A 26309-nucleotide genomic window follows, 5' to 3' on the forward strand; every position below is an offset into this window, starting at 1 on the left:
AATACTTGTAATATACGTTTGTTTGCATTTGTGTGTGTGTGTTAGGGTGATAGTTGTGTGTAATGTTCAACTTTGAAAGTCCTTGTTCTAAATAATCGCTGATCAGGCTGTAGTGTTTCTAAAACGACCTCCCTCTCTGTAGCCACCAATGGAGGAAGGGGGCCGCAGGAGACACCCGTCCAGCGGAGACAGTCGCCGTCGCCACCCCTCCCATCCCTCCAGCCGCCCCCAGAGCCAGAGCAGCTCCAGCCCCACAGCCACCGGCCCTGCCGCCACCGCCACCAAGGATGACGCCAAACCCGACCTCGCGCCAGGTGGCAAGACACTGAAGTAGAAGACACCGGCCCATATGGATCAACTCACGTTACTAGTTCTCAAGGGAGGGTGCCACCTCGCTTCTTTGACGCATCACAACGCCCACCCCCACCACTTTTTTTTTTTTTTTTTTTTTAAAGCTTGAGGAATGAGGAAATAAACAAGATGGCGTGCTTGATGGATGGGTTTTAGGTTTTGGAGCTGATTGTCTTAATGAGGCAAGAAGAATGACAGGTGTCAAACACATTTTCAAACACCAGGTGGAAGCTGTTACGGTTCTTATTATTTTTATTTTTTTTTCCCTTCCCACCACAGTCATAACCAAGATTAGTCTCTGCAAGAATCCCCTTACCCCGATCTCAAGAGCTTTGCTTTTTTTGTGGCGTGGCGGCATCGGAGACCTGGAAATAGTTTTGCTGGCATCCTACCGGACCAAAGCGGTTTGAACCAAGTGACTGCAGACCCCCAACATTTGATTTACTGGACTTTCGAGGAGAGAAAAAAATAAACTCTGTTAAAAAGAGGAGAAGAAAAGACTTATTTCAAACCCTCAGTGTGGATACGATCGATGAGATTTGCCTTATTTTAATGGTTTTACCGCTTGGAGGTTGGGGGGAGGGGGGTGTTTGCCAGTCGCCTTGAGAGCATTTCCAGCAGAGGCCACAAGGTGGTGCTGTGTCTGCCAAACAGCTTGAACTGTCTTCCAAGTGTCATTTTGGGTCTGTTACAAGTCCTGTGATTCCCTTGCTTTTTTCCTTGTCGCTTTGTCACATGCATCCACGTCCTTCCGGAGACTTGTATGGTGACTGGATCATTTTTGGGTGCTTCCTTCACGTCCTGCTCAGCCTTTCTGCATCCATCCATCTGTCTGGACTGGAATAATCGATTATAATCTGGATTACTTGAAGAACCAGCACGTCAGGATGGGGCGCTGTCGCGCACCTCAGATTCCTGTCTGACACAAACGTGACACGGATGTCCTCCATGATGAAGAGAAATAACAGATGACTTACTTGCCTTATATGTGTACGTGCTCGTTAACGTGTTTAGCGCTTCTCCGTTTTCAATTTGCTGTGTCGTGTTTTTTTTTTTTTTTTTTTTTTTTTTTTAATGTGACTGAGGCGGGATTTTTTTTTTTCTCCCTAATTGATGTCAGTTCCATCTGGATCATCCTATGTGGATTTAAAGCGCCCGGAACAAAAACACAAAGGGAACGTTGACATCAAGGGAGTGGACAGTCGGACGCAACGAAAAAAGCTCAAATTAATTTTATTTCATGTTGAAATTGGTTACATTTTCCCCCTTTTCTTTTTTTTTATTAATGAGCATTTGCTTGATTGGCGTCCTTCAGCTGTATTTTTTTTAAGCCGCCTGTAGAGAAACACTTGGATTTGATTTTTGGGAGTAAAACGAACCAAAATTTTTTTTTTTTCTTTTTTAAGTTTAAGCACCAATGTACTACTTCCTGTCACATCTTTTAACACAGCCAGAAGGAGCAGACTACATTTGCCTTCTTCTGTTTTGTCAGCCACCCCCCATTTATTCCATGTTGCAGCAGCACAGATGGATGTCGCCATGTTCTTGTTTCTCTTCAGGTTCTTGTTTCAGAGGCTTACATATGATGCATCAAAGTGTTCAGGTGTGGCTTAAAGACGGACAAAAAGGATGATATAGATGAGACTGTGTATGGTTGGCTGCAAGTAGGGTAGGTTGTCTTCTGCCCACCCTCCTGTCAGGACATTTCCAGGAGTTCAGCTAGTGTGGAAGTCGTCCACTCTCTGTCCCCTATTGGGGTGTTGCTAGCTTTCAAACGAACTCGAGGGGGGGCGCTGCACCCTCAACCTGAGCTGGCCACAGGTGGGCAGCGTGTAGCCCAAAGACTCAAACCAGCTTGGGCCCAGCGTGTGAGGAAATATGGTTGCTTAAGTCAACAGACTGAAAGGAGGACCAGTTTTCCACCCTCCCCCTTATTGGAGTGTTGCTCGCTCTCAAACTATGGAGGAGTATGCTGCACTCGCAATATGAGCTGGTCACAAGGGGACGACATGGAGCCCGAAGATGCAAGACGAAAGTGTGAGGAAATATGGTTGCTTATGATGTCTGCAGACTTAAAAAAAGGACCAGTTGCCCACCCCTCTGTTGCCCACTGGATTGTTGCTAGCTGTCAAACAACTCTCGGGTGGCGGGGGGGCTATTGTTGCACCCTCAGCGTGAGCTGGCAACAAGGGGGTGGCGTGGAGCTTGACATGTAAAACAAGCAAGCTTGAGCGCAGCATGTGAGGAAATATGGTTTATGTCTGCAGACTGAAAAAAGGACAAAAAAAGTCATAAAGCCATATGAATATACTTCGAAACAAAACACACAACCTGTCTATGAACCGTTGAAATTGCATCACAATATCTTAGGCTTGTCATGAGGAAAAAAAATGTGAAAATGACCAAAAAAGGAACAAAAAAAATATATCTATAAAACGGAAAAATGTAAAATACTTGAATGAAATCTTGTATTATAACATTTAATATTCACTATCCGCTTTGTAGGCTGATGTGATTTGCTTATTAGTGTTATTTGTAATTTGTAGTAATTATGCTTTTTCCTTTAATAAAAGAAAAAAAAAACTGACAAAAAAACCCCTCAAAACGTCGCCTGTTTTTTTTCCTGCCTGTGACGGTACAGCTTGCAATTAAAAAAAAACAACACACAAACCTAATTTCAATTTTTAAAACACCTTTTCTCATTACAAACAATTGTCTCAAAAGTGCACATAAGTGAAGCAGCCATTAAATACACAAATGCTGTAGTATTAAAAGTACAGAACACGTCCATATGTTTACAGCAGTGAGTTAAAAAGTTGGTTGTGTGTCAGTAAAGTTAAGATTGCTTGGATTCCGGTACCGATCACAGCCACGGGGCACATGGAAAGTAATGCTGAAGGTTCGTTCTACTTTAGTTTCTTGTAGCCACTAGGAGGCATACTTTCATGGTACAGTATAACGACAATGTGATGATTGTTATTGTATTATTGTAGTTACCTGTTTTAGCCGCTAGGGGCACATTTGTGATTTTCTGCATGATCCTACCCAAGATGTAGGAAGTAGAAAGTTCTGGAATGGACATCAGTCAGTATAAAGGTACAATTCTAACAAAGATCAACAATTTGTATATGTATAAAAAAAAAAATTAATCAATTGTTTTGTCGTCCTCAGGTGTTCATTGGCCTTTCTTGGGGGTGTCGGGGATGCTCTCTGTGAGCGGGATGAGATTGGTAAGCAAGGTATGCCTCTCATATTGCTTGGTCTGTCTGAACTTGGCATCTGTCCCGTGGAGGCGATCCAGAACACCAAATACACCGAAACACTGGTTGAACCTGAAAACATGAAGCACGAAATGCATTCAACTATAAGCTAATGGTGTGTGGGTGTGTGTGTGGTGGTGGTGGGGGGTAAATCAAAGATGTCTCACTCAGAAAAGAAATAAATTTAGCTCTTAAGTCACCTGAGGTGGTGGAAGTCGTGGAACTCGGGGGAGGGCAGGAAAGGGAGGTGGTACCCGCAGTGGGAGATGGTGGTGCTGACCAGAGCTAAGCAGTACCACATGCATGTGGTGGACAAATGGGAGCCCAGGACCACTGGCCCGATTACCACTGGCAGCAGGTTGGAGAACTAAAGTCACAAAATAATACCTACATTTATAAAAAATAATAAAAAATGAAATGACTTTAAGGGTGGAGTGAACAAGTTGCACTCACCACATGCTCCAGTGGGTGAGCGTAGGTGGCCACTACGCAAATGGGAGCGGTCCACTCGTGGTGCTGCTTGTGGAAATGTTTGTACAGGCTGGGATGGTGGAACAACCTGAGCGAGACACACAAAAAAGATGCAACAAAATGTCAAAAGTACCACAGAGTATTAGGGCCACATTGGGGGGGGGGGGGGGGGGGGAATAAAATCTGAGATTTTGAGAATAATGGGGGAGGGGAGAATCAACGATTTTGAGAATAAAGTTTTAAATTTACGAGAAAAGCGTCATACATTTACGAGAAAGTCATACTACCTATCTATAGGTCACATAGATCCTCCTTTTCATAGCTGCCTCAGGCATGCCTGTCATGGAGTATTAAAATCTGAGATTTCGAGAATAAAGTTGTAAATGTACAACTTCATTGTCGGAAATTTATGAGAAAAAACTTGTAATAATATGAGAATAAAGTCCCAAATTTACGGGAATAAAGTTGTACATTTATAAGGAAAAAAAAACTCTGCAATGAAAAGGGGGACTTATGTGACCTTTGGCCTTGGGCATGTGGAGGGGGCAGAAGTGAGAAGGGCTAGACATGCTAATCTGTTTGTGCTCAGCTGCTGTTTTGCTGCCACGTTACAAATAAAAGCTTGCTTGAAGCAAGACGAAAGTTTCCTTCCTTCCTGAAGAGTATGCTCTATTTTCCCTCCGACACATATGACTCCATGACACGTAATACAGTTTTTTCCAATATTTCAGCTAAGGAATATTGAATTTGAACACAATTTCAGTGAATATTTGGTTATAAATTTGTAGTTGTACAATTATATCATCTGTACCTTTCTCTCATGTATTTAAAAAAAACAAATGCTGGACACAAATGGATAGAAGCGCAAGGAAGAGAATCTTTTCTAGTGGTGAAAATGGTAAATTACAGTTAATTTAAACCTTTTTGGGCCCATGTTGAGATTTACTTTGTGTGTGGAAAAAGAAAAATCCAAAACACACAAATATACTATTTTTAGATAAAATGGTAAAGCAAAAATAAACGGGTTTTGTGAATTTGTGAATTTCCCCTTTCAGTTTTGATGTTTTATCATGTGTTCTGCTCTCCTACCTGTGTGAGTAGTAGAACAAGACTTCCTCCAAGATGGAGAAGGCGGCCATCTCGCTCAAGGCCCAGTGGAAAGTGGGCAGCTCGGGGCCGCAAGGGTTTCCCCTCCAGGACGTCAGGTGGTACGCTGCCACCACCATGGGGGCGGAGATGAAGACCTGGTTGAAGAGCACCGTTCTCAACGCCTGATGCAGCTTGACTGGGTCCACCTGGATATGGAGGTAGTGTTTCAAATGTAGACAGCATGCGCTTAACATTCTAATATTTCAAACCTAAGTGAATCAAAAAGTAACCTTAACCCGGAAACCCTAAACCCCTACTTATACTCAACAAAAATATAACCGCAACACATCTGTTTTTCTCCCATCTTTCATGAGCTGAGCCCAAAAGCTCTAACCCTTTAACAAAAGGCCTATTTCCCTCTGATATTGTTCCCAATCTGTCTAAATGTCTTAGTAAGGACTTCTCATCGCAAATCAAGATCAGGGACGGACTTACCATTAGGCAAACGCACTAACTGCCCCAAACGTCTCAAAAAAACTGTTTTTTTTCCTTCTATTTACAGTACATATTACTGTTTTAGTCTTAATTCATGTGCTTAAAACCACATCCAAATGTGTAATCTATCAGGATCATTTTGACCGCTCCCCCTCCCTTCTCATGCAATCAACCCATGCGGCCAATCGATACATTAACAGTGCTTTATAGGGATGTGAACGATTCCGATGTGCCGGTAAAAGGCTCCTGTATTGTTAATAATCAGCCATAAACCTTTAGATTAGTGGATTAATCAACCGGGTATCGGTGCTAATCGGTTGACCGTGTCCTATGAACAACACGAGAGCCTGGGCTGCTGGCGAAAGGTTTGTCGCGCAACGCATGCTCCATGGCTGAAGACTGGAATGCTAGCGTTCCGGCTAGCCAGCGTTCAAACGTCGAAGTTTGGGTGCAAAACTTGACCAGCCAGACCAGCAAATGCGAGTACGGGAAGTTTGCTGCTTTGTTACGTGGTTACTTTGACACGTTGCTCCTGGAGCGTTGAAAGCACAATGCTCAGTCTTGAAATGTACGATTACCATTTTTATGACATTTAGAGTGTGGGATTGTTTACTTTTCCAAGCTAAAACAGCATTTTCATTGCACTCATGTGACAAGTGGTTGTATTTACTTATCTGTGCTTGGAAGAGATGTCATTATTTAAGGGGGCTCTGCACTGTTTGTTTATTTTGTAGTATTAATTGGACTGAAGGTTAGGACTTGGACACATGGAAAATAAACCGAGATCATAAAAAAGCGGTTCTTTTAAGGTGAACTGGCTGTCTGAGTACGTGCGGCCAGAAGAACGAGAGGCGAATCTGGGTGAGAATCTGTTTCGAAAGCGGAAGGACTGCTCTGGAAAACATTCAACGAGAAGTGTGAAGTGAATGTGTGCCTTAACGGTGCATGTAGTGCTGGCGTGCTTTTATTTTTGATTGCCGAACTTATCGAATACAGGAATACAGGAAGTTTTACGCCGGGTGTTGCCGAAGGGACCGGAAGATGGTTGGGGTTTTTTTTTCCAGTTGACATTTTTTGTAACCAAATTTGTTCTACTTAGACAAAAGTAAACATATGCAACAAATATGGCATCGATTTCAAGTACGTTTCTAGGATGAAATAGTACCACAACAAGCTGCTGCAAAACAAAGGAGGAAGTGAAAGTATGCATAATTAACAAAATAAATGGTAAACAAGAAAATACATGGATTAAATTCAATTATAAACAAGGGTTTCCTACAAGAGTCAGATCATGAATCGGATGAGATGGTTCCACGGCTTGTTTTGTCTGAAGCTGAGAATAAAGAAAACTACATTGTGAAATACGCCTTTCCGTCCTTCTGAACCCACTCATATCCAAATATCACAGAATGGAAGTTGGACTACTACTGGCCTCATATCATAGTTGATGGACTTTATCTGGGAGGACGCAGCGTGTGAGCGTAAACGGTGTTTTATCTGATGTTCTTTTATCTTCCACTGGGTTTCCACGGGGGTGTGTCCTCTCCCCCCTTTTATTTGTTTCCTACAGTCTTCTCACCTGTTGGTATGGTATTGATAAGCAGTATAAATATCTGGAACGGTGCTGGACCACAGGCTTACTGTACATTCGAGTCTCAGGGGGATGCTGTATGTAACAAAGCTCATCAAAGGATGGTGGATAACACTTTTTGTTTCATTGAATCAGTGCTGACTTTTTATTTTATCAGCTGGTATGGGCTGCTCACCCTCATAAACAGGAACAGGTTGCAGGGCATCACCAAAGTGTGCAGCAGAGTTGCTGGTGTCACACTTAGTGGCTTAACTGTGTTGTATCAGAGGCGGACTCTAAAAAAGGCTCAATCAGTCCTTGTTGATCCCTGTCACCCCCTGAATGATGAGTTCAGGCTGCTTCCATCGGGTCGCAGATACGGTGTTCCTAAATGTAGGACCAGCATGATGAGGAATTCTTTGGTTCTGCTGAATAACTGTTTGTAATGTTGGTGTTGTATTTATTGTTGGTTTGTTGTCTGCGTATGATACTGCTGGCTGTAGAACAAATTGCCCCTTGGGGATAATAAAGACCTGACCCTGACCTTGCTTGACCGTACTTCAGTTCTCAGGTTTTGGACAGGTGTGATACCACAGTGTGCAGGTCTGATGGCGCTCACAGACGTCCAAGGAATGCTCAGGTCATTTGTGTTTGCTCAGATCATTGACAAATTAGAGGGAACATTGCCAGTGAGTGTGCTGGTCATGCAAGAACTGGGATGTTTTCAATATACTTTTGGAACCTCTTCCAGCTTTATACAAGTCAACAATTGTTAATCGTGGCTTTTCTGAGAGCTCTTTTGAGCGAGGCATGGTACACATCAGGCGATGCTTCTTGACAAGAGACAATTCTGAACTGGAATTGGACTCCAGGTTGACTCCCACCCGCCTGTTTAGCTTTTGGAGAATCCACAGCCTAGAGGTTCACTTACTTTTTCCTCCCTGTCCTGTGAATGTTTACACTAGAGGTGCAATTTGGGAATTTGTGAAACATGAACGCATATTTCTTTCCTTTTTCTGTGCGTTCTAAAGAGAGAAAACAAGTTAGTATGAGCCAGCTAACAATGCACGTCATGGGAGGTACCTATTTTGACGCTAAAGCTCGAACAAAAAACCCTCAAAAAAACGCTAACAGTGTTCCATTTATATAACTGACCTGTATATTAACCAAGCTACAACGATATTGTTATCGTAGCAGCTAACACAAAAAACTATCTGCCGGAGTAACGCGACTCCTCGCTAGCTGCTAGTCTCAGCGTCACTCACAATGGCTCAAGCCACTGCAACGAGGCAGGCGGAAGAGTGGATACTACTGGCTCTCAATGTCGCTACAAAGACTCAACAAGATGCTCGTTTGCTGTCGGCATTTTGTACCTGAGGACTGGAGCACAAGTCTTGTGCTGGAAGACACAGCCATCCCAATGAGAGCGGACATTGTAAGTTTCGTCGTCGTTTCTATGCTGCTGCTGCTGACGGAAGTCACGTTAGCTCTTATGGCCTTATGTCAAATCAATACGCCTAGGAAAGAAGTTCCGGTAATGTTTTAAATCATCAAAATACGGCAAAATACCGTATTACGTGTTATCAATGTACTTGTTAATGCATGATCACAGCAGGTATATAAAACATTTTTATTTAAAGGGTTTCAGAGTCGAAATAGGTACCTCCCATGATGCACAGAAAAGGGAAATAAACGCGTTCACGTTTCACAGAAGGATTGTGGATGATGGTCAAAATTCCCAAAAAAGAAGTGCAGTTTTCCTTTCAAGCGAATAACCAACTTTGTATTAGCGTTTTGCCCCCTGTTGTCATGGAGTTTCACGACAGCCGCTCGGCAAGCAGCTTGTGGAGTGACAGTTTATTTGGAGAGAAAATAACCCAGCAATGTTTTTGATGGCCTACATCAGCGAGTTCAAACATGCACAGCGTGGATAAAAATGCTTATCAATACTCTGATAAAGCTTGGAGATTAAACTCCTGCACGGCGCTTATCATGTTATGTTGGCTTGTTATCTCTGCTGTGTGTGCTCGTCAAACACAGGGACAGGACTTTGACACACACTAAATGAGTACAAATAACAATACTAAATATACAGTAAGCAAAAAATATATATTTAATAATAATTATTGAATTGCTATTTCAATTTTTTTTCCATCAGTGGTGCGACCACCTCTCTAGATGACCAGGAAAATGCTTCATAACTATCCAGTCATTTAAACGGATCGACATGTGTGCAGGCTCAGACTAACTACCCGTGCAGCTTCGTTACTGCAGTGACTAAGCAGTGGCTGCACTCATCATCGGTCACACGGGATCATACTCTATTCCACTGTCTTCACAAGGTGTTTCCAAAGACTAGCAGCAATTACAAACCATGAGGAACATTACGGAGGAGTCTCCTTGCAGTAAAGAATAATTGTTTAGTTTTTTTAGTCTTACGTTCCGTCCAAATCCAAAAGACAATATTAAAAAAAAAAAAAGCCTACCGGATTGTTCTTGTCCACTTGGATGCGGTAGCGGGTGATGAAGGAGGGTCTACCTGTGGTGTCCACCAATAGCAGCATAGCATTGAAACCCCAGAACACCACGGTGGGCACCAGCATCGTCCCTGTGGGCAAGACAAAGCCACACATGTAAAGACAAGAAAAAAAGACCAAAACACGTGAAAATCAACCTAGATAAACGCAGTGTACCACCAGATGGCGCTGTGTGTGTGTGTGTGTTTTATATTTAATACAGAGCGATGCATCCCTAGCAAATTTAACAGCCTTCTCTCTTGCTGCTATTGAATGAATTTACTGTATTGGATTTAAGAGTAAAGTGTAGCAACATTTTATGGCATTTGTACAGTTTTATAACTAATTTTGTCTCCTATCAAATCTGATTCTCATCTATTATGTGATGCAATTGACTTTATAACGGCATAAAATATGCCAACACCTGAGTTTTACTGGCTGGCCTTGGCATGAAGACACACGTTACACGTATCTGACCGTGTGACACTTTCTTGACTGAGCATGTGACGCTTTCCTGACAGTTATCGGCTTTGACATCGCTTTAGAAGATGAAAAATGCTCCTCACCCATGTAGAATAGAGCTTCAGTGTGACCCTCAAACATGAGGTAAAGTTTGCTCCACAAGTTCTGCCAAAAGTCTCCTGATGCTCCCCAAAATCTCTGAAGATGCCTGGAGGAGAAAAGGCAAGATTGTTACTAAAAAGTTACAAACTACTTGGAACTACAATATGGACCCAAGTGACGGGAGCCTCCCAAAAGCTGCAATACAAACATCAAGGATGCTCAACTTGATGCTAAATTTTATCCAAATGTGAAAACTCTTATCAGACGTCAATTTTACATGAATGATCTGGAGTTCATGAGAAAGCGGAAAGGAAAACACAGTTCTCTTGGACCACATGGTGTCCCAGCCAGTGCTCCAAAATGGGAAGGTTGCGTCAAAACTACGCCAGATCAAACATGTGATTGACTGGCTGTGGTGACCCCTGACGGGAAAAAAAACAAAAGACAAAAATAAAAAAAAACTGCATAACACAGCAGCAACACAACCAATGTTGTAATAGCGGTAAGCACCAAATTGCTAAGCCAGCAGTAGTAGCGCCGGTGAGTTGATTGTAAACAACAGTACAGCAAGTGTAACACACATGACTTTTATACGGACAGTTGAGATAGCATTTTAAAGCGCATGCAGAGGTACATAAAGCTACCGGATGCTGACTACTCGTGATATAATTGCTGTGGATTCTTGTGCAGTTAACAGTTACTACCATCGGGAGGTTGGCTACAGCCACAGCTGTTCATGCCTATGTTTGTTGACCTAATTAGAAAATGGGGATTATTTGTTGCAGACTACGCAGGCAGCGACCAAAGGAGACTGCGCTTTGTTGAATTGAGGCATTAAAGACTCTTGTCTCACATAGTTAGACTCAGCAAACAGTAATAGGATCATACCACGTCAGCGAGTTACCAAACGCCGCCAAGAACAAGATTCCGGATCCAATGACGAAGGCGGCCTTTTTCACAGAGTCCCACAGTCCTCCGGAGGCCTCCTGGATGGAGAAAAAGCAACATGAGCATCTCTTTTGGTCCACTTATAGGATGTCAAGCTGTCATGCTCAGCTGGGATCCACACAGAGGCTCAAGAGTGTGCAAACATCACAAACATAAAATCCATACAGGGGAGAAAACAGCTCTGCTTGTTTTATACACACACTGTACAAACACACATTTTGTTACCTAACTGTGAGAATAACAAAAACAACACAATCTCGTTGTCTTCTTTCTTCTTTCTCATTGTGCTTTGAATGTTTTAGGTTGTTTGAACCCGACACTAACCCAAGACCCACACACACACTTTGACCCAGCAGGAAAAATTCAAAACCTGAAGATGACTTGGCTTTAAACCAAGTTCGATAGAAATAAAGTCGTCAGTAATCAGAAACCAGTGATTGTGTGGGGGTGTTTGAGCAAAGAGAAACGAGCAGCTATCAAACCCAACAAACCAGACGGTCAGGTTATAAAGCAACATCATGACATAAGAGCGATTGTGTATTTTGTCATGAGTCACCATGCTTTTTACTTTTGTGTGGGAGTGAGACGTTCTTACCTGTCTGCTGCTTGTTTGTGCTCCCCTCATGTCTTAAAAAAAAAAACAAAATCAAAAATTAATTTGGACATTGCTGAACAATATATACAATTAATGCAAAGAGGCTTTTTTTGACTTTTCGTGGTCGACTTATCAAAGGAGGATTATTCCGACTCTTGTTATAAATCAATTATGCGCCACGTGAAATTCTCTGGAGCACATGTAGTTCAAAACTAGTCGGTTTGTATTTTAACGGCACGTGTTCTATCCTTTTGAATTATACACTACGATGATGGAATCATTAAAAAATAATAGTTCTAAATCAAAATGTAAAATGCAACATAAGTATAATGTGTGCAAATGGCACATTGGCATGTGTGCTAATATATATTATTGACATTTGAGGTCCTCTGAGGACAGGTGCTCTTGACTTTAGCGGGTAAAAGAGACAAAAAGATGTCAAACAAAAGAGAAACTCACCGCTGTCTTCCCTCTCCACAGACATGTCCCTCACTGTGCCGCTTGTTTTTTTTTACACCCGAGCGTTTGTTTACAGCACAGCTCCACTTGTGATTGGCTCACGGCACGTCAGCTGACCAGCGCCACGCCCGGAAGTGCCGGAGGAGTTCCTCGCCATGTTGTCAGGTGAAGGCTTCAAGCGCAGCTTTACGAGGAGCGTACACCCGGTTTAACATGTGGGAATACGGTAACGATTGATTAGAAGGATGATAACTTCATCGATATGCTTGAAAAGAACTTTGAATCTGGGTAAATGTAGGTAACGTGACGGACAGTGGCCACCATATTAGGTACGCCTGCGTGCAAAAGTGATGAGTATAAGTCGACGAGTCGATCCAAATACTGAGATTGATACCAGGGTAATATTTGTATCGGTTCGACACTGGCGTGATGAGATCGATGTTTTTCTAGTTTATTTCACAAAACTAGCGAGCTTGGGGGCAGAAGCCAAAGGATTTGAATGAGAGGCTATAGCAGTTTACTTTTCTTTTGTTATTTTACAGTATTTTATACTTTATTTTGTTCAAAAATTGTATATAATAAAAGCAAATACAGTCATCCGTTGTTTATTGTGGTTAATTGATAACAGAAAATAACACGTAATACTGTACACCTGTACAATAGACTCACACATTAAGTTTGGGAGAGTTCGTTGTTGTTCTTTTACTTCCTGTTTTTGTGTAGTACTTCCTGTGGTGGCTATTGTCTCATCAAAGTAACTCATCAATGTAACATGACTTAACACTGACCAGCGTAGAATACAACATATCAAAAAGTGTCTGTCTGTGCATTTTCTGAATGCCTTATATTTGTATTTTAGTTCATGTAGCCATTTGAATGCATGAACATGCTTACTCTAGGCCAAAAATACCTCAAATTTGCATAAATATGCATATTTTTGACTAATAATAGGTTGTATTCAACCACAAAAGAGCATTGATTTAATATTTTTTGAAAAACAGAGTGAAGCCGCGAAATTCAACGCGCAATGTGGCAAGGGACGACTGTGTATTATTGTGTTGATATTGTGTTTTATTGTTGTATTTTATATATTGTTATATTGTTCACAGATAAGTGTGTTGATACATTTTTTTTGTTTTGTTTTGTTTTTGTTTGCCCAAAGTATTTGTCCTGTGTTTTATTCTGATTATAGTCATGATCAACAAAGTAAAGGCAAAAAAAAAAATCACAAAATCATTCAGTGATCTTGAACAATGTGCAAGTAAAACAAATCAGCATTCGCATTACTGGCCTTGGTCTTGGCCTAACTCAGGTTAGGGTTTCAAACTCGGGTTAGGGTTTCAAATTAGGGTTTGGGTTTCAATCCAACGCCTGAAAGTCTTCAAAACAAACCTCTGTTGTTAAATAAGGTTTAAAAACAAGACATAATCTTGCACATTTCTTATGACACAAACCAACAAGCTCTGTTTCTATAAAAGCAGGGGTGTTCAAATTTGCGGCTCGTGGCTCGTTTTTCCCCACAGGTCATAGCCATTTGGTCTGAGACACAGTTACCAATTACAACAAAGTATGCACTGGCCTCGAGATAGGACTTGAACCAGTTCAGAGCAGTACCACGGATTCCCACCCAGTTTTTTAACATCTGTAATAAGATCACCTGGGCAGGCAGCGCTCAGGTCAAGCAGAACTAAGAATGAGACTTTGCCTTCGTCTGTGTTCGGGCGGATATCATTTGTCAGCTTGATCAGAGCTGTCTCGGTGCTGTGGTGGGACTTAAAGCCTAATTGGACAGTATCAAGTGCAGCGTTAGACAGGAGAATGTCTGTAAGCTGTTGGTATGCAACTTTTTCTAGGACTTTTCCCAAGAATGGCAGGTTTGATATGGGACGATAGTAGCTCAGTGCTGTGGCAAAGAACAGCCATTTTTAAGGCCTTTAGGAATGTTCCAATCTGATTTGATTGTGGCGGCAAACCGCGCAACACAAACTACAGAAATCTAGTGGGTAACTCATCAAGGCAGCACGTCAGTGGACTAAAGGCGGCAGATGATCTCTTCAAGTGTTTTGTCAGTCACAGGTGTGAAATGTGTCAGCTCTACTGTAGGTGTCCAGCTGGCTGCAGAGTAGTTATTCGTATTGTGGAAATGATTGCATTCTTCATGCTTTGAACGTTGTCGTGAAAGAATTTGTAACATCAGCGCACTTAGATGTAGAAGATGTAGAGTTGTCAGGGCAGGCAGTGAAACTGCAGGGTTTGTTTCTTTTCTCCACGGTGCCTTTTGCCTGCTTTTAACCGTTCAAACCTTTACAGGAGCAATGGTATCCACAGCGCTTGATGGATAAGAGCTTCGTAAGAACACGGGGTGTTTTCAAACCTAATCATTTCCGTAAGCTGTGTCCTGAACAGTTGCAGATCCAGCTTCTGGTTTGGGTTTAAGAGACTGCGGGTCAAAGAAAGCACAGCAATGATCAGATAGTGTGCCCATTGCCACATGCTGAAGTTAGACTAAACATTTTGAGGACAGCAGTGAGTTCTTTAGCCTGCCTGTCAGTGTTACATCCACGTGCACGTTCAAGATATCTGCTATTTGGTATGATATGTTGTGATGTGTCAATTAGCGTTACAGTCCTCAGTTCACTTGTGTCCTTGGCATTTCTGCTTGGCTTTTGAATAAGTTGTATTTTTCTGCAAGCAGAATAGTTTAGAAATGTTTGCTCTGATGTCATTCCTATACTTCTCACAGCCACTAGTTGGCATGTTTGCATCGCACCTGGCGATTGAGATCATAGGTGATGTATTAATCATCATTTTAATCCTTGTTATCTTTATTCGGCATTTTTAACGTTGACAGAATCTCAGCACCATTTCCGAGGCAATAATTATGTATATTTAGTATACACAGTGTGAACATTGTGTCTCAGCACAAATAAACAAGTTGTCAAACAGGAAATAAATCATTTAGAGTACACTGCATTGTGTGGGTTTTAAGTCTTTTTAAGACTTTAAGGCATGTGTGTAACAGTAAATGTCAGCAGGTTAAAGGTCGCACTGTGCAGGTCTGGTCGGCTGCGCCCCGCTGAGTGTTGTCGTTGGGCGGCCGGCAGGCAGCTGCTGCTTCACGCTGTGGATTGTGGGAGAAGGAACGACCGCACCGCACCGAGCGAGCAAGCCTTCTTACCGGAGACATTTTAAACGCCCTTGCCTTGTTTTTTAACGTAAGTACACCGCTTCCTACTCTCCGACACCACCATCGCGTCCTTGCCGGGTTCTCTCGCCTCTCCAGTCGGTGTTGACGCCGTCACGTCGCGGGGTGGGGGGGGTTATGTTTTTTGACCGACGTGAGAGCCAAGCTCTGAAGGCCGAGATATCGAGCTCCCGTTCGGGGGAGAAGGAGGTCCGGGGATAGGCCTTCACGACGCGGCTGACATGTTGCGGAAACCCTTGTCGGTTCGACTGTCGTCTTTTGGCAGCCACCCGAGCTGGAGCCTGCTTCGGAACCGACACGCTCCCGCTCCGCGACAAAACGTTCGGTGTGGTGCGGCTGGCGGCGAGTGCGAGGTGACACGCCGATGCGACAGTCGAATGTGGCGGCCAACAACCACCTCCACCTGGACGAACCCTGGAGGCAGACGTCATGTTGCATGCAATGCGATGTTTGGTGCCTTTTTTGTGAGAACATTACAGCACACTGCTGAATGACAGCTGTCAGGACACATTGATTACATGTGCCTTAACAGCACCATCATGCATTTACAATACACCACCACCGCCCTGGAAATTCATATGGAAGCACATTTTGCCCCTCTAACACATTCCAGAAGCTTAATTCATATTTAAAAAGGATGTCATGAATAAACTAGTTGGTGACATTCAGGCCTGACAGAAAGCTTCATTTGAATATTGGCTAATTACTGTGTCAGCAGGCCTAATGAAGCAATAATAATGTACCGGATCACCTTGGGTTGTCAGGTACATAGGATAGAGTTTATTAAAGATGCACGACTTAATACATTTACATGCACTTAAAAAAAATATATATCTGTTTGGCTGAATCCAGATAATTAAAACGCATGTAAACGCCTTCAACGATTGACCTCCAAATGCTCCAAACACAGAAATAATCCATAACCAAAAACACACAACCATTAAACAAATGCAATGGGAAAATATTGCACATTTTAGAAAACTGTGCAATCACATCAACGCTGCAGGATCAGAAACACTTGCAAAAGAAAAACGCTGTAAATGGCCCACACACACACACAAACCCCCAAACAGTTGCCTGAGTAATGCTTTAAGTTCTGCTATAAGGGCTGTCTGGCTTTTAAAGACATGCGCAGGATGGTAAGGCACATTTTACTTTGTGTCTTTGTTAAACGCATGGTTGTATAAACCAGCTGTTCCACGACACTTAAAAACATCACACCCAAGTGTTTAACAAAGACACAAAGAAATTCCACTAACTTTCTCTGGGCATCCCGCTCTTGTCACGGACATCCCTCAGGTCTTGCCGTCCTGGTGGCCTGCCTAAAGCGGTTGTTTACGCTTGCACGCATTTTGCCCCTCGTTGTCCGACAACTCACCGTGGCAATGCATGTCAATTAGATGGAACACCTGAAAGTGTTAAGACTAGCTTACAAACTGATTAGCACGCAATTCGTGGCCCAAAATGGTGCGCATTGGCACGAAATGCCACACTCCCTCACGACTTAATCACACCTAAGTCAAGTACTGTTTACGTCTAGTGCACAACGTAGTACGTGCAGCGTGCATTGTTCCCACGTGGCTATGCATTGTCATGCACCACTACAGACTGTCTGACCTCAATAGTCAGCATTTCATTAGATTGTGTTTATGTGCGCGGAACAAGAACCTAAGGCAGAGAATCCCAAAACAAACAATATTCAAATGTGCCTGTGTCCCTGCAGGAGCTGAACGCCGGTACCGACCTGTTGAGCCATGTCGAGCCGAGGCGGCAAGAAGAAGCTGACCAAGACGTCCCGGTCCACCAAGGCTGGCGTCATCTTCCCCGTGGGGCGCATGCTGCGCTACATCAAGCGGGGCCTCCCCAAGTACCGTATCGGGGTGGGTGCGCCCGTTTACTTGGCGGCCGTCCTGGAGTATTTGACCGGTGAGTTTGGACTCTGTGACAGGAAGCACATTCATCTTACATGTTTGCTGATGATGGAGCACTCTTTTAGAGGTGGTCGTTGTGTCTTTGAGACGCGTTCTTACACAGTAATGGGGGCAATTGGGACAGTGCCCCACTATGTCCATAAGATGGCGCTGTAACAGAAAGTGAAATGAGCATGAATAATAAAATGTTAGTAGAGATATTTTCACTGCAATTTCTGTGTTTCTGATGACTCCCTGTTCTCGAGCGTGCTTTGGGGCACAGTTGCAAATTCTGCCAAGCAACAAGTACCCATGCACATACGTCATTATTGATATGTTGGTTTAGCTATGGTTTTAGCTAATTGTGAAGCTTTATAATGGCTAACACAGACTGTGTAAGTAAAAAGAGCATGAACCTCCTCTGAGCACAGTAACAAGAGAAGCCACCAGGTGTTTCCTCACCTGCAATATGCCATAAAACATGCAGACACCTGATTAGGTTGCTTACCTTCCCTTGCATTTTTAAATGCAGCTGAGATCCTGGAGCTGGCGGGCAATGCAGCCAGAGATAACAAAAAGGGTCGCGTCACGCCGCGACACATCCTGCTGGCCATCGCCAACGACGAGGAACTCAACCAGGTGGGTGGATGCAGGTCCATGTGGTACATCTTCAGCGGCAAAATACGTTTGGTTATAACTTTGCCTCCTGTCCTTGTACCAGCTGTTGAAAGGCGTGACCATCGCAGCCGGTGGCGTCCTGCCCAACATCCACCCTGAGCTCTTGGCCAAGAAGAGAGGGGCCAAAGGCAAACTGGAGACGCCCCTCTCACCCGCCCCGGAGAAGAAAGCCAAGCCGGCCAAGAAGACGATGGCCAAGAAGCTGAGCGGAAAGAAGACGGCCGGGAAGGCCAAGGTAAGTTGTACTGGTTCCGTACCAAAGGCTACCTTGCATCCGTTGATTTTTTTGGCTCACATGTGGCCTGCATCTGATTTTTTTCATGTCAGTGTGAACAGTCAGATTTTTTCAGATGCGACTCAGGTCTCATTCGTATGTCGTATGTTTATAAATCCGATGATCCAAGCTATTGTGGTCTGAACAGTGAGGTCTCTTATATCCGAACTATACGGCGTGTTTTGCCGTGCGAGTCTTGGATGAAGGTACTCACTGATGTTGGCAAACGTTATTGTTGCGTGTTCGTGAAGCGGTTCACGGCAATGTCCCTCCACGACATCCACCCACACGCTCCTTGGAACAGACGTCGCAGCAAGTTTTCCACAAACTTGCCTCTTTCTTTTTAATCTTAATCATTTGGTTAAGAAAATGTTGACTACCATTGCACAAAATTCTTCAAATTGCCACAAACGTGCCAAGGAGAGCACAAATTGAGGCAATGTTTACATCCGTAAACACACGGCAAAGCACATGACGTCATGCTTTTGTGCATGCGCGTCACTTCCAGGACGCTTTGCGCTCACATTGACATGTTGCAGTGTTGTGGTATCGTGAACAACCACATAAATAATTTGCAGCGTGAACATCGCCACAGTGTCCAAACGTGATGCAAGGCGTTGTCCTCCACAGAAACAAGGGGAGGCGAGCAAGACGGCATCGGCAGACAGCACCACAGAGGGATCTCCAGCGGACAGCTTCACCGTGCTCTCCACCAAGAGCCTCTTCCTGGGTCAGAAGGTCAGTCCTGTCCACACACCTGCTAGCACCCCATCAGAATCTCCAGTATGCCAGCGCACAGTCCTCCAGCGTCATCTGCATATGCTTGTCTGCTGGCTTAGTTTTTTTGCTGCTTGGGAAAAAAAAGACAGCATGGTTATTAATTAGTGCTTGGATTTAATTAAAGACACAATCAGAAAAGCTTGCTTAAGTTGTTGTGATTGCACCTTTAACAGCTCTGTATGCCTTCTGTCTCACTAATGGAATAATCTGCTTTTTTTTCCAAGTTTAAAGACTCAAATGTGGTGTTTTTATGACTTGGAATGTGCTGATGTGTGCAATGACGTGGATGGATACATTTGGTTATTCCTATGACAAAACAAAAAGGGTCATTCTGGGCCAACAGTAAAACCAAACGTTGGAATATTGAAGGTTAATGTGTTTATTGATTTTTTTTTTAAATCAAATTTTTCAGTTGGTTGGCGGTTTTAACAATAGTGAGCGTCATCACATCAGTGCATTCTAGTTTAAAAAGCATGAATGCTAGCAATGCTAGCAGGATGTAGCCTGAGCTTGTTACACCTTGACTTTTCCATTTGACGTCACTTTCCGTTGGCGTAGTTGCTTCAAGTTGGTCATCTTCAGCAATCGATCTAGAAAATGTATTACGGCTTTAGTACAAAACACGTCTGATGGCATCTGTGAAAGTGACGTATAATAAGCATATAATGGCCTTTAATGAGAAAGTGCAGCTTGGAGAATTCCAGAGCCCCAAGTTGAGAAAGGGCACGCCCCCTAGAGGCCACTATATGAGCAACACGAGAGTTTAAATATTTGAAAGTCAAGGTGTTTTGAGGTTCAGGTGCTGTCACTTTGGTTTTAATAGCTTTGCTTCCTCCCTCCTTCCTTCCTTCCTTGTCGCTCTTGCTCCTCCTTGGCATGCCTCCTCCCCTCCTCAGCTCAACCTCATCCACAGTGAGGTCAGCAACTTGGCTGGCTTTGACGTGGAGGGGGTCATCAACCCCACCAACGCTGAACTTGAGCTGAAAAATGATCTAGGTGAGACTCCGGCCTCCCACTCCCACCCTAACACCCTGCACCCCCACCCTCTTTGGTCGCAGCAAGGCTTTTGAGATTTGGGCGGGGAAATGATTAAATAACAGCTTCAGTTATTTTATGTTGCATGTTTGCTCCTCCCGGGTGACTTCCTGTCAGGTGACGCAATTTGACTTTCTGCCTGACAGGAAGTTGACTGCCTGCTGTTAACGAGATGAGAAATTAGGACGCCTCAATTAGTCAGAATGTTAATGGAGGGGAAATGAGCTGACTTTAATTCATACAGTTCTTGTGTGAATATTATTTTATAGACACTCCTAATTAGTTAATAGATGACAGGATGGGCAAACAAAGTGTAATAAAAATCGAATAAAAGCAAAATATAAATCAATCAGTCACAGGTACACATGCGTTGATGGATATTTACTTTATTTCGGCTGAAAATACTAAATAAAGCATGTATTTCTCTCATATATCTAAAAGGTTCTATTCCTTTCCTAACAATCAAACATAAAAAATAGCCATAAAATACAACACTGCAATAGATTAAACAAATGTCGTTAAAGTAGTTCTGCCTCTTCCTGCTTTTTTTTCTCTCTCGAAGAGTTCATTTTAGGCAGCAAACTCGCTGGCCTGCATTAATTGCACCCTCTGCTGGTGGCTTCTAAGTAGTGCAGTCTGGTATTGCTTCAATATGTAGCGAATATTAGCGCTATCAAGTTCGACATTATGATTGGGAAAAGTCTATTAAACACTTTTATCACACCCGTCCTTCATTTTTAGCTGGTATATGTTAAATTCAGCTACATTCTGATTAATAAAGGCCCGTCCTGATTCCTTCGTTCCCTCACTTGTTGTTGTTTCCTGTGACGCCATCAGCCGCCATGTTTTCACCGCCATTGTTGTTGTTTGTTGTCCATCCGTAGTTGCAAGTTGTCCAAGCCGACATTTCCATAGTGGAGAGTGACGCTGTCGTTCACCCGACCAACTCGTCCCTTTATACGGGCGGTGAAGTAGGTAAAGGAAGCAGCTGCCATCGCCATAGCAACGGCACGCTTTAAAAAAAAACAACATACTGCTGCTTTTGTGCTTTTGTGTGGGCTGACTTCGGCTGGTTAGTGTGTACCTTTCTAACAGAACTCTGGCCGCAACATTAGGTACACCTGCAAATTGGCTCTTATTAGACTGGCCTTTATTGGGTGTTCCTAATGCTGTGTCCAGGGAGAGTAACAATGCTGATGCTCTTCGTGCTTCAGGAATGTGATTAGATGGCTGCTTGTTTCGTGAATCCGCAGCAGATCATGAAGGCATCTTGTAGACTTGATTGATTTTTGGCTTCCTATTTATTGCGTCGTTCTGTCTAACCTTGACATCACGTTGACCTCGAAACCTCTGCTGAGCCTTACAAACGAAGTCGGAGACCTTCATCTTGCTGCAAGGTCTCAGATCACACAGAGAGACCCTCAGCCTGCTTCAGTGTTTGTCCGCCTGCATGTCCATCGCTCCCTTGTTGTCCTGCCTTTGTCGCCGTGGCACGGCGCTTCACTGACAAGTGTCACAGCGTCTGGTTCTCTCGCAGGTTCTGCCCTGGAAAAGAAGGGAGGGAAGGAGTTTGTGGAAGCGGTGCTGGAGCTGAAAAAGAAGAACGGACCCCTGGATGTGGCTGGCGGTGAGTGGGAGTCACTTGTCCGAAAAGTTGACCTCCTATTGTTGCTTCTTAAAGCTCGAAACATGTTATCTGTTAGGGATGTCCGATGATATCAGCCAATATTAGCGTGAAAATGAGATATCGGATCATATCGTTATTGGGTTTTCTGCCGATAATAATAACATCACCGTGATAGCACCGTGCACCATGCTCCACAGAGCAACAACCGCAGTCTGTCCGAGGTCTGGAATTGTTTCCAGTTTTGGCCTTCGGATTGTAAAGCGCTACTGATGCGAATAATCTAATATCACAATCTACAGTTGTCCCTCGTTTATCGTGGTCAATTGGTTCCAGACACGACCACGACAACTGAATTTCCGCAAAGTAAGATTCAATATTAATAAATGGAATATTTTCGTACTTAGAGCATAGAAAACCTGTTTATGACTTTCTAAATACATCTTTTGTCATTATTAGAGCCCTGTAGACATGAAATAACACCCCTATAGTCACCTTTACGCTCCTATTACTCTTTGTTTACACCACATTGCTAATGTGCAGGCTACGGGATCACTGCAGGGACACGAGACAGCCACGGCTTTAAGCATGGAATGCTAGCGAGCTGACTAGTTAGCCTCCAATTTATTTGTTCTAAACTTTAGAAAGGGTTTCAAACAGAGTGGGGAAGAAGGACAAAGCAAGAAGCCAAAAGCTTACCACTTCCACGTGGAATGGGAGTAGAACATTTTTGTCACTCCATCATGTCGGACATGCTATGACTGAGTCCATGCAGGGTTCAGGTAATGTCATGTCTCATCTCAGGTGTAATTGACGCCTGGTGCCCAGACTATTACATAAGACTTGTCTTTCAATATTTTTTGATTCATAATAAGCCGTAGTTACCCATGAAACAGCCATCATTGATTCATTCATTTTTGAAAAACCACGATAGAGTGAGGGAATGATGTTCGAACCGCGGTGTAGCGAGGGACAACTATAATATCTGATAGCACACACTGATACCACGGAGAGGACTAAAGCTGTAGTTTAAGTCAAACAAGTGACTGATTCTAGTTTGTTTTGTTTGTGTTCATTTCTTCAGCCTTGTTGACCGGCGGCTTCGGCCTTCCCGCCAAGTACGTCATCCATTGCAACAGCCCGGCCTGGGGCTCGGACAAGTGCGAGGAGATGCTGGACAAGACGGTGAAGAACTGCCTGGCTCTGGCGGACGAGAAGAAGCTCAAGACGGTGGCCTTCCCGTCCATCGGGAGCGGAAGGTAAGGGAGGGAAAATCGGAATACAGCTGATCCCCTCATATTCGAGGATTTTAATTTTTTTTTTTTTTTTATACTTTTTTATTTGTGGGAAAGCCCGTCCGTTCAAATTATGCAGTCTTTTCGTAGAAAACCCATCTCAGTCACCCTATGTTGGTAATAATTTCTAAATATGTGACAATAAAGCATAACATGTGCAGCATAATAACACAGCACACACGTACGGTGCAATGACGTGACGCAGGTGCGGCTTTGTTCCAAAGCTCGAGCTCATACAGGATATATGATGCTAAGTCACACAGGCAAGCAGTGTGGATTATTGGGGGAACACCTCCATTATCTTGGACTGCTATCCAGAAGGGACCCGGTGGCCTGCGGAGTCGCGTACCACCGCTTTAGAAGGAGATGGAGGTGGAGCCACGTGAGACAAAAGCGCAGTTATGATTTTAAAATGCGTTTAATAAGTGTGTGAGGACTACAGTATTCTAGGGCTTAGAGTGTCACAAATAGGCAGTTTTTGGGTGCGTGTGAGAACTCGGAGAATAACTGAAGCAGGGGATCGATCTACTGTCAGCTTGTTTGTTTTTGTTTTGAGAACGTTGGCTCACAGGAACGTGTCGCCATTCAGGAACGGATTCCCGAAGCAGACGGCGGCCCAGCTGATCCTGAAGGCCATCTCCAGCTACTTTGTGGCCACCATGTCGTCCACCATCAAGACCGTCTACTTTGTGCTATTTGACAGCGAGAGCATCGGCATCTACGTGCAGGAAATGGCCAAACTGGAGGCGAGTTAGAAGACTTTTGCAGACGATTTTTTTTTTTTTTTTTCTCACTACAAGCTAAAAGGTTTGCCAATCATTTGTTTAATATGAAAGAAATGTTTCTAAAGGCCTGGAACTTTTTTTGCATTATATTTTTTCCTATCTATGTTTTTAATTTCCTAAATGTTAACCTTTTCGGTGTTTAAACGTCATCGTGCGCTGCTTTTAACAGCGCCACGCTTACGCTATCGGAGTAGTATGAAAAGACGGGTTTCATTTTCTCGACAAGATTTAAAGACAAGTCATATTAAAAAAACAAAAAAACGGGTAACTGCATGTTAACGGCAGCATTGGTAGTAAGAAAATTATCTTTGTTTTCATCTCAGTGACGCTCTTGTGTTTGTACGTGTCGCCTTTCTAAGCAAACCCTTCAAATGACACAATAACTTTCTTTTTTGTGTTGTGTATCGTGTATGCGTTTGTGCCCTGCAGAGACCTTTTTTTTCAAGTGGAAAAAGATGTGAAGTTGGTAGAAAAACGCATTCTGGGCCTACCAATCTCACTGATTTGGATCAAAGCAAAAAGACCAAAAGGTTTTAAAGAGGTGTTGATTTTTGCAGGGCCCTGCTGGTTTGTAGAAGGTGTTTCTATCGATGTTTCTAGATGGAGTATTTGTGAAGAGTTCTAGTTTGTAACATAGATGATTATGTTGTGTTTTAATTTGCACATCTAAAAAGGCACTGTTTGATTTGAAAGCCAACAATGTATCACATTGTTCTTTGTGTATGTTTGTGTGTTTTGTCCCATTCATTTAGCGGTAAAGACTATTATTACATCCCTGCTGTGCCAGCCTGTGGCCGCTAGATGGCGCACTGTGCTCAGGTATTGGTGTAGTTTTTTTTTTCCTCCCTTTTTTTGATTTGGATTTAAGCAAATGACACCGAACTTTCAACTTTCTTATTGTTATTATGACTAAAAACAAAAATGCTTTCTAAAGAATTACTACTTACAATTGCAGATTCTACGGTAAAAAAAAAAAAAAAAAAAGTCGACACACTCGGGTAATAAAATGTTTGAAAACATTTGGAGGATTGTGTTTTTGCTTAAATGGAAAAGAAATAGTTGCAATGATGCAAGAAAAATTGGAGTCACCGCCTTTAGCCTCCCTGGGGAAGTCTACAGTATTCCAGAGTAGGCCGCCGACTGGAGAGAGAGGAGCGACCGTTGGACCGTCACACTGGAGGGATTATGTCTCACAGCTGGCCTGGGAGTGGGGACGCCTGGGTGTCCCCACTGAGACTGCTGCCCCCACTGAGACTGCTGCCCCGGTGACCATAAACCGGACTGGACTCCCGGACTGTAGCTATTTTTAAAATTGTATACTTTCACAACTGTGTACGATCTAGAGTCGCCAGTTAAGCTAGCACGCATGTTTTTGGAATGTGAAGCCAGAGTACCCAGAATAAAAACCACGCAAGCACGGCCAAAAATACAGTAAATCTCATGGGCTACCTAACAGGTTTACTTTAGTGGAAAGGCTGCAGCGATACAGAGTCGTCCGTAGAGGGCGCCAATGCTCATTTGCTTCCCTGACAGCACGCTGGATGGCAGGGTCACGTGGGAGTGTTTTTAGTCGGAACCAGGACGTCATGTTACATGCATGTTCCACCACTAATTAAACGATATTATACAGTTTGTTTTTTTTACGATGCTAATTATAATCAATCAGATACTGTCAACAGTCACATTTTAGGGTGACTTTTAGGCTGAATCCCAATTCTACCCCTTCGCCCTTCTCCTTCCTTTTACCCCTCAAAACCTAGCGCCAAAGGGAAGAAGCCACTGAAAAACGTGACACCACTTGCTGGCTGTGACATAGGTAGATGAGATCATTCAATTGTTTATGCTAAATGTTTCCTACCATAAAGTAAAGTGCATACATTTCTACATTATTTCAATGTTATAAAGCCTACCTAAGTTCCCAATGAGCTAGGCAGTAAGGTCCCGACCTGGGACCAAAAAACTGCCCCGCCCACCGGGTCGTCACTCAGCTCCCCCCCTTCCCCCACAACCCACCCTTGAGTGAGGGCAGGAAGGAAGGGAATGGGTTTAAAACTTCTTTAGGGTCGTCAGGTGGGTACCCTCCTCCATTGGTGTTTCGATGACAGGCCCACTGATAGGCCCATGACACCTCCAGAGAGCTCATCGGCAACACCTGGCGTCCCAGGTGTGCGCCCCCCTCTGCTTTGAGCCCAGCACGTGTCCTTGCGCTTGATCCATAGCCACTGGCTGCTTCTTTCGGGCCGCTTCAGAGACTAATCTTGTCGTCTGCTGCAGAGCCTGTCCATGAATGCCAAGGTCTCTCATGAGCCTGATGGTAGAGGAAGCCACAAAACCTCTGCATCTTACTTCAGCTGGATAGACCTTAGCCTTCCATCCTCGTTGTTGTGCATCTGCTGCCAGATCTG

The 26309-nt window shown here is 43.5% G+C and overlaps 3 protein-coding genes across 11 annotated transcripts in view; 2 read left to right on the forward strand and 1 right to left on the reverse strand.

Moving 5' to 3' along the window:
• larp1 (La ribonucleoprotein 1, translational regulator) overlaps nt 1-2948 on the forward strand; it is a 50449-nt gene extending 47501 nt beyond the window's left edge. For all 4 annotated transcript variants that reach the window (XM_054756163.1, XM_054756161.1, XM_054756162.1 and 1 more), the window contains one exon: nt 143-2948. In XM_054756163.1, the coding sequence (XP_054612138.1) occupies nt 143-334 (192 nt within the window). In that variant the 3' untranslated portion in view covers nt 335-2948. The remainder of the gene's footprint in view (nt 1-142) is intronic.
• On the reverse strand, nt 1397-12373 carry faxdc2 (fatty acid hydroxylase domain containing 2). Its single transcript, XM_054756171.1, has 9 exons — nt 12319-12373; nt 11860-11891; nt 11205-11302; nt 10319-10422; nt 9723-9844; nt 5172-5377; nt 4065-4170; nt 3812-3978; nt 1397-3683 (listed from the first exon to the last, which is right to left on the reverse strand). Exons 1-9 carry the CDS (start codon nt 12341-12343, stop codon nt 3527-3529), a joined length of 1017 nt encoding a protein of 338 aa, XP_054612146.1. The 5' UTR covers nt 12344-12373; the 3' UTR covers nt 1397-3526.
• LOC129169597 (core histone macro-H2A.1) lies at nt 12358-24911 on the forward strand. Of its 6 annotated transcripts, none has more exons than XM_054756169.1 (10): nt 12471-12544; nt 15375-15533; nt 17247-17449; nt 17966-18072; nt 18155-18346; nt 19016-19123; nt 21085-21175; nt 21738-21827; nt 22909-23083; nt 23709-24911. In XM_054756169.1, exons 3-10 carry the CDS (start codon nt 17278-17280, stop codon nt 23872-23874), a joined length of 1101 nt encoding a protein of 366 aa, XP_054612144.1. In that variant the 5' UTR covers nt 12471-12544; nt 15375-15533; nt 17247-17277; the 3' UTR covers nt 23875-24911. The 6 variants fall into 6 exon arrangements, with proteins under 6 accessions (XP_054612143.1, XP_054612142.1, XP_054612145.1 ...); XM_054756165.1 differs by lacking the exon at nt 21085-21175 and adding an exon at nt 20062-20161 and having other exon boundaries at nt 12472-12544; XM_054756168.1 differs by lacking the exons at nt 15375-15533; nt 21085-21175 and adding an exon at nt 20062-20161 and having other exon boundaries at nt 12358-12483.
• Nucleotides 24912-26309: the final 1398 nt, after the last annotated feature.

This window comes from Dunckerocampus dactyliophorus, chromosome 16 (genome assembly GCF_027744805.1).
Source record: "Dunckerocampus dactyliophorus isolate RoL2022-P2 chromosome 16, RoL_Ddac_1.1, whole genome shotgun sequence".
Taxonomy (NCBI): Eukaryota; Metazoa; Chordata; class Actinopteri; order Syngnathiformes; family Syngnathidae; genus Dunckerocampus; species Dunckerocampus dactyliophorus.

Excerpts from the sequence above, each read along its gene's own strand:
- faxdc2 (XM_054756171.1), bottom strand. The coding sequence starts at position 12,343 with ATGTCTGTGGAGAGGGAAGACAGCG. Across the intron at positions 11,303-11,859 it reads CACAAACAAGCAGCAGACAG|GAGGCCTCCGGAGGACTGTG; the intron begins GTAAGAACGTCT and ends TTCTCCATCCAG. Across the intron at positions 5,378-9,722 it reads AAGTGGACAAGAACAATCCG|GTGGACCCAGTCAAGCTGCA; the intron begins GTAGGCTTTTTT and ends CTCCATATCCAG.
- LOC129169597 (XM_054756168.1), top strand. The coding sequence starts at position 17,278 with ATGTCGAGCCGAGGCGGCAAGAAGAAGCTGACCAAGACGTCCCGGTCC. Across the intron at positions 18,073-18,154 it reads ACGACGAGGAACTCAACCAG|CTGTTGAAAGGCGTGACCAT; the intron begins GTGGGTGGATGC and ends TCCTTGTACCAG. Across the intron at positions 18,347-19,015 it reads AGACGGCCGGGAAGGCCAAG|AAACAAGGGGAGGCGAGCAA; the intron begins GTAAGTTGTACT and ends TGTCCTCCACAG.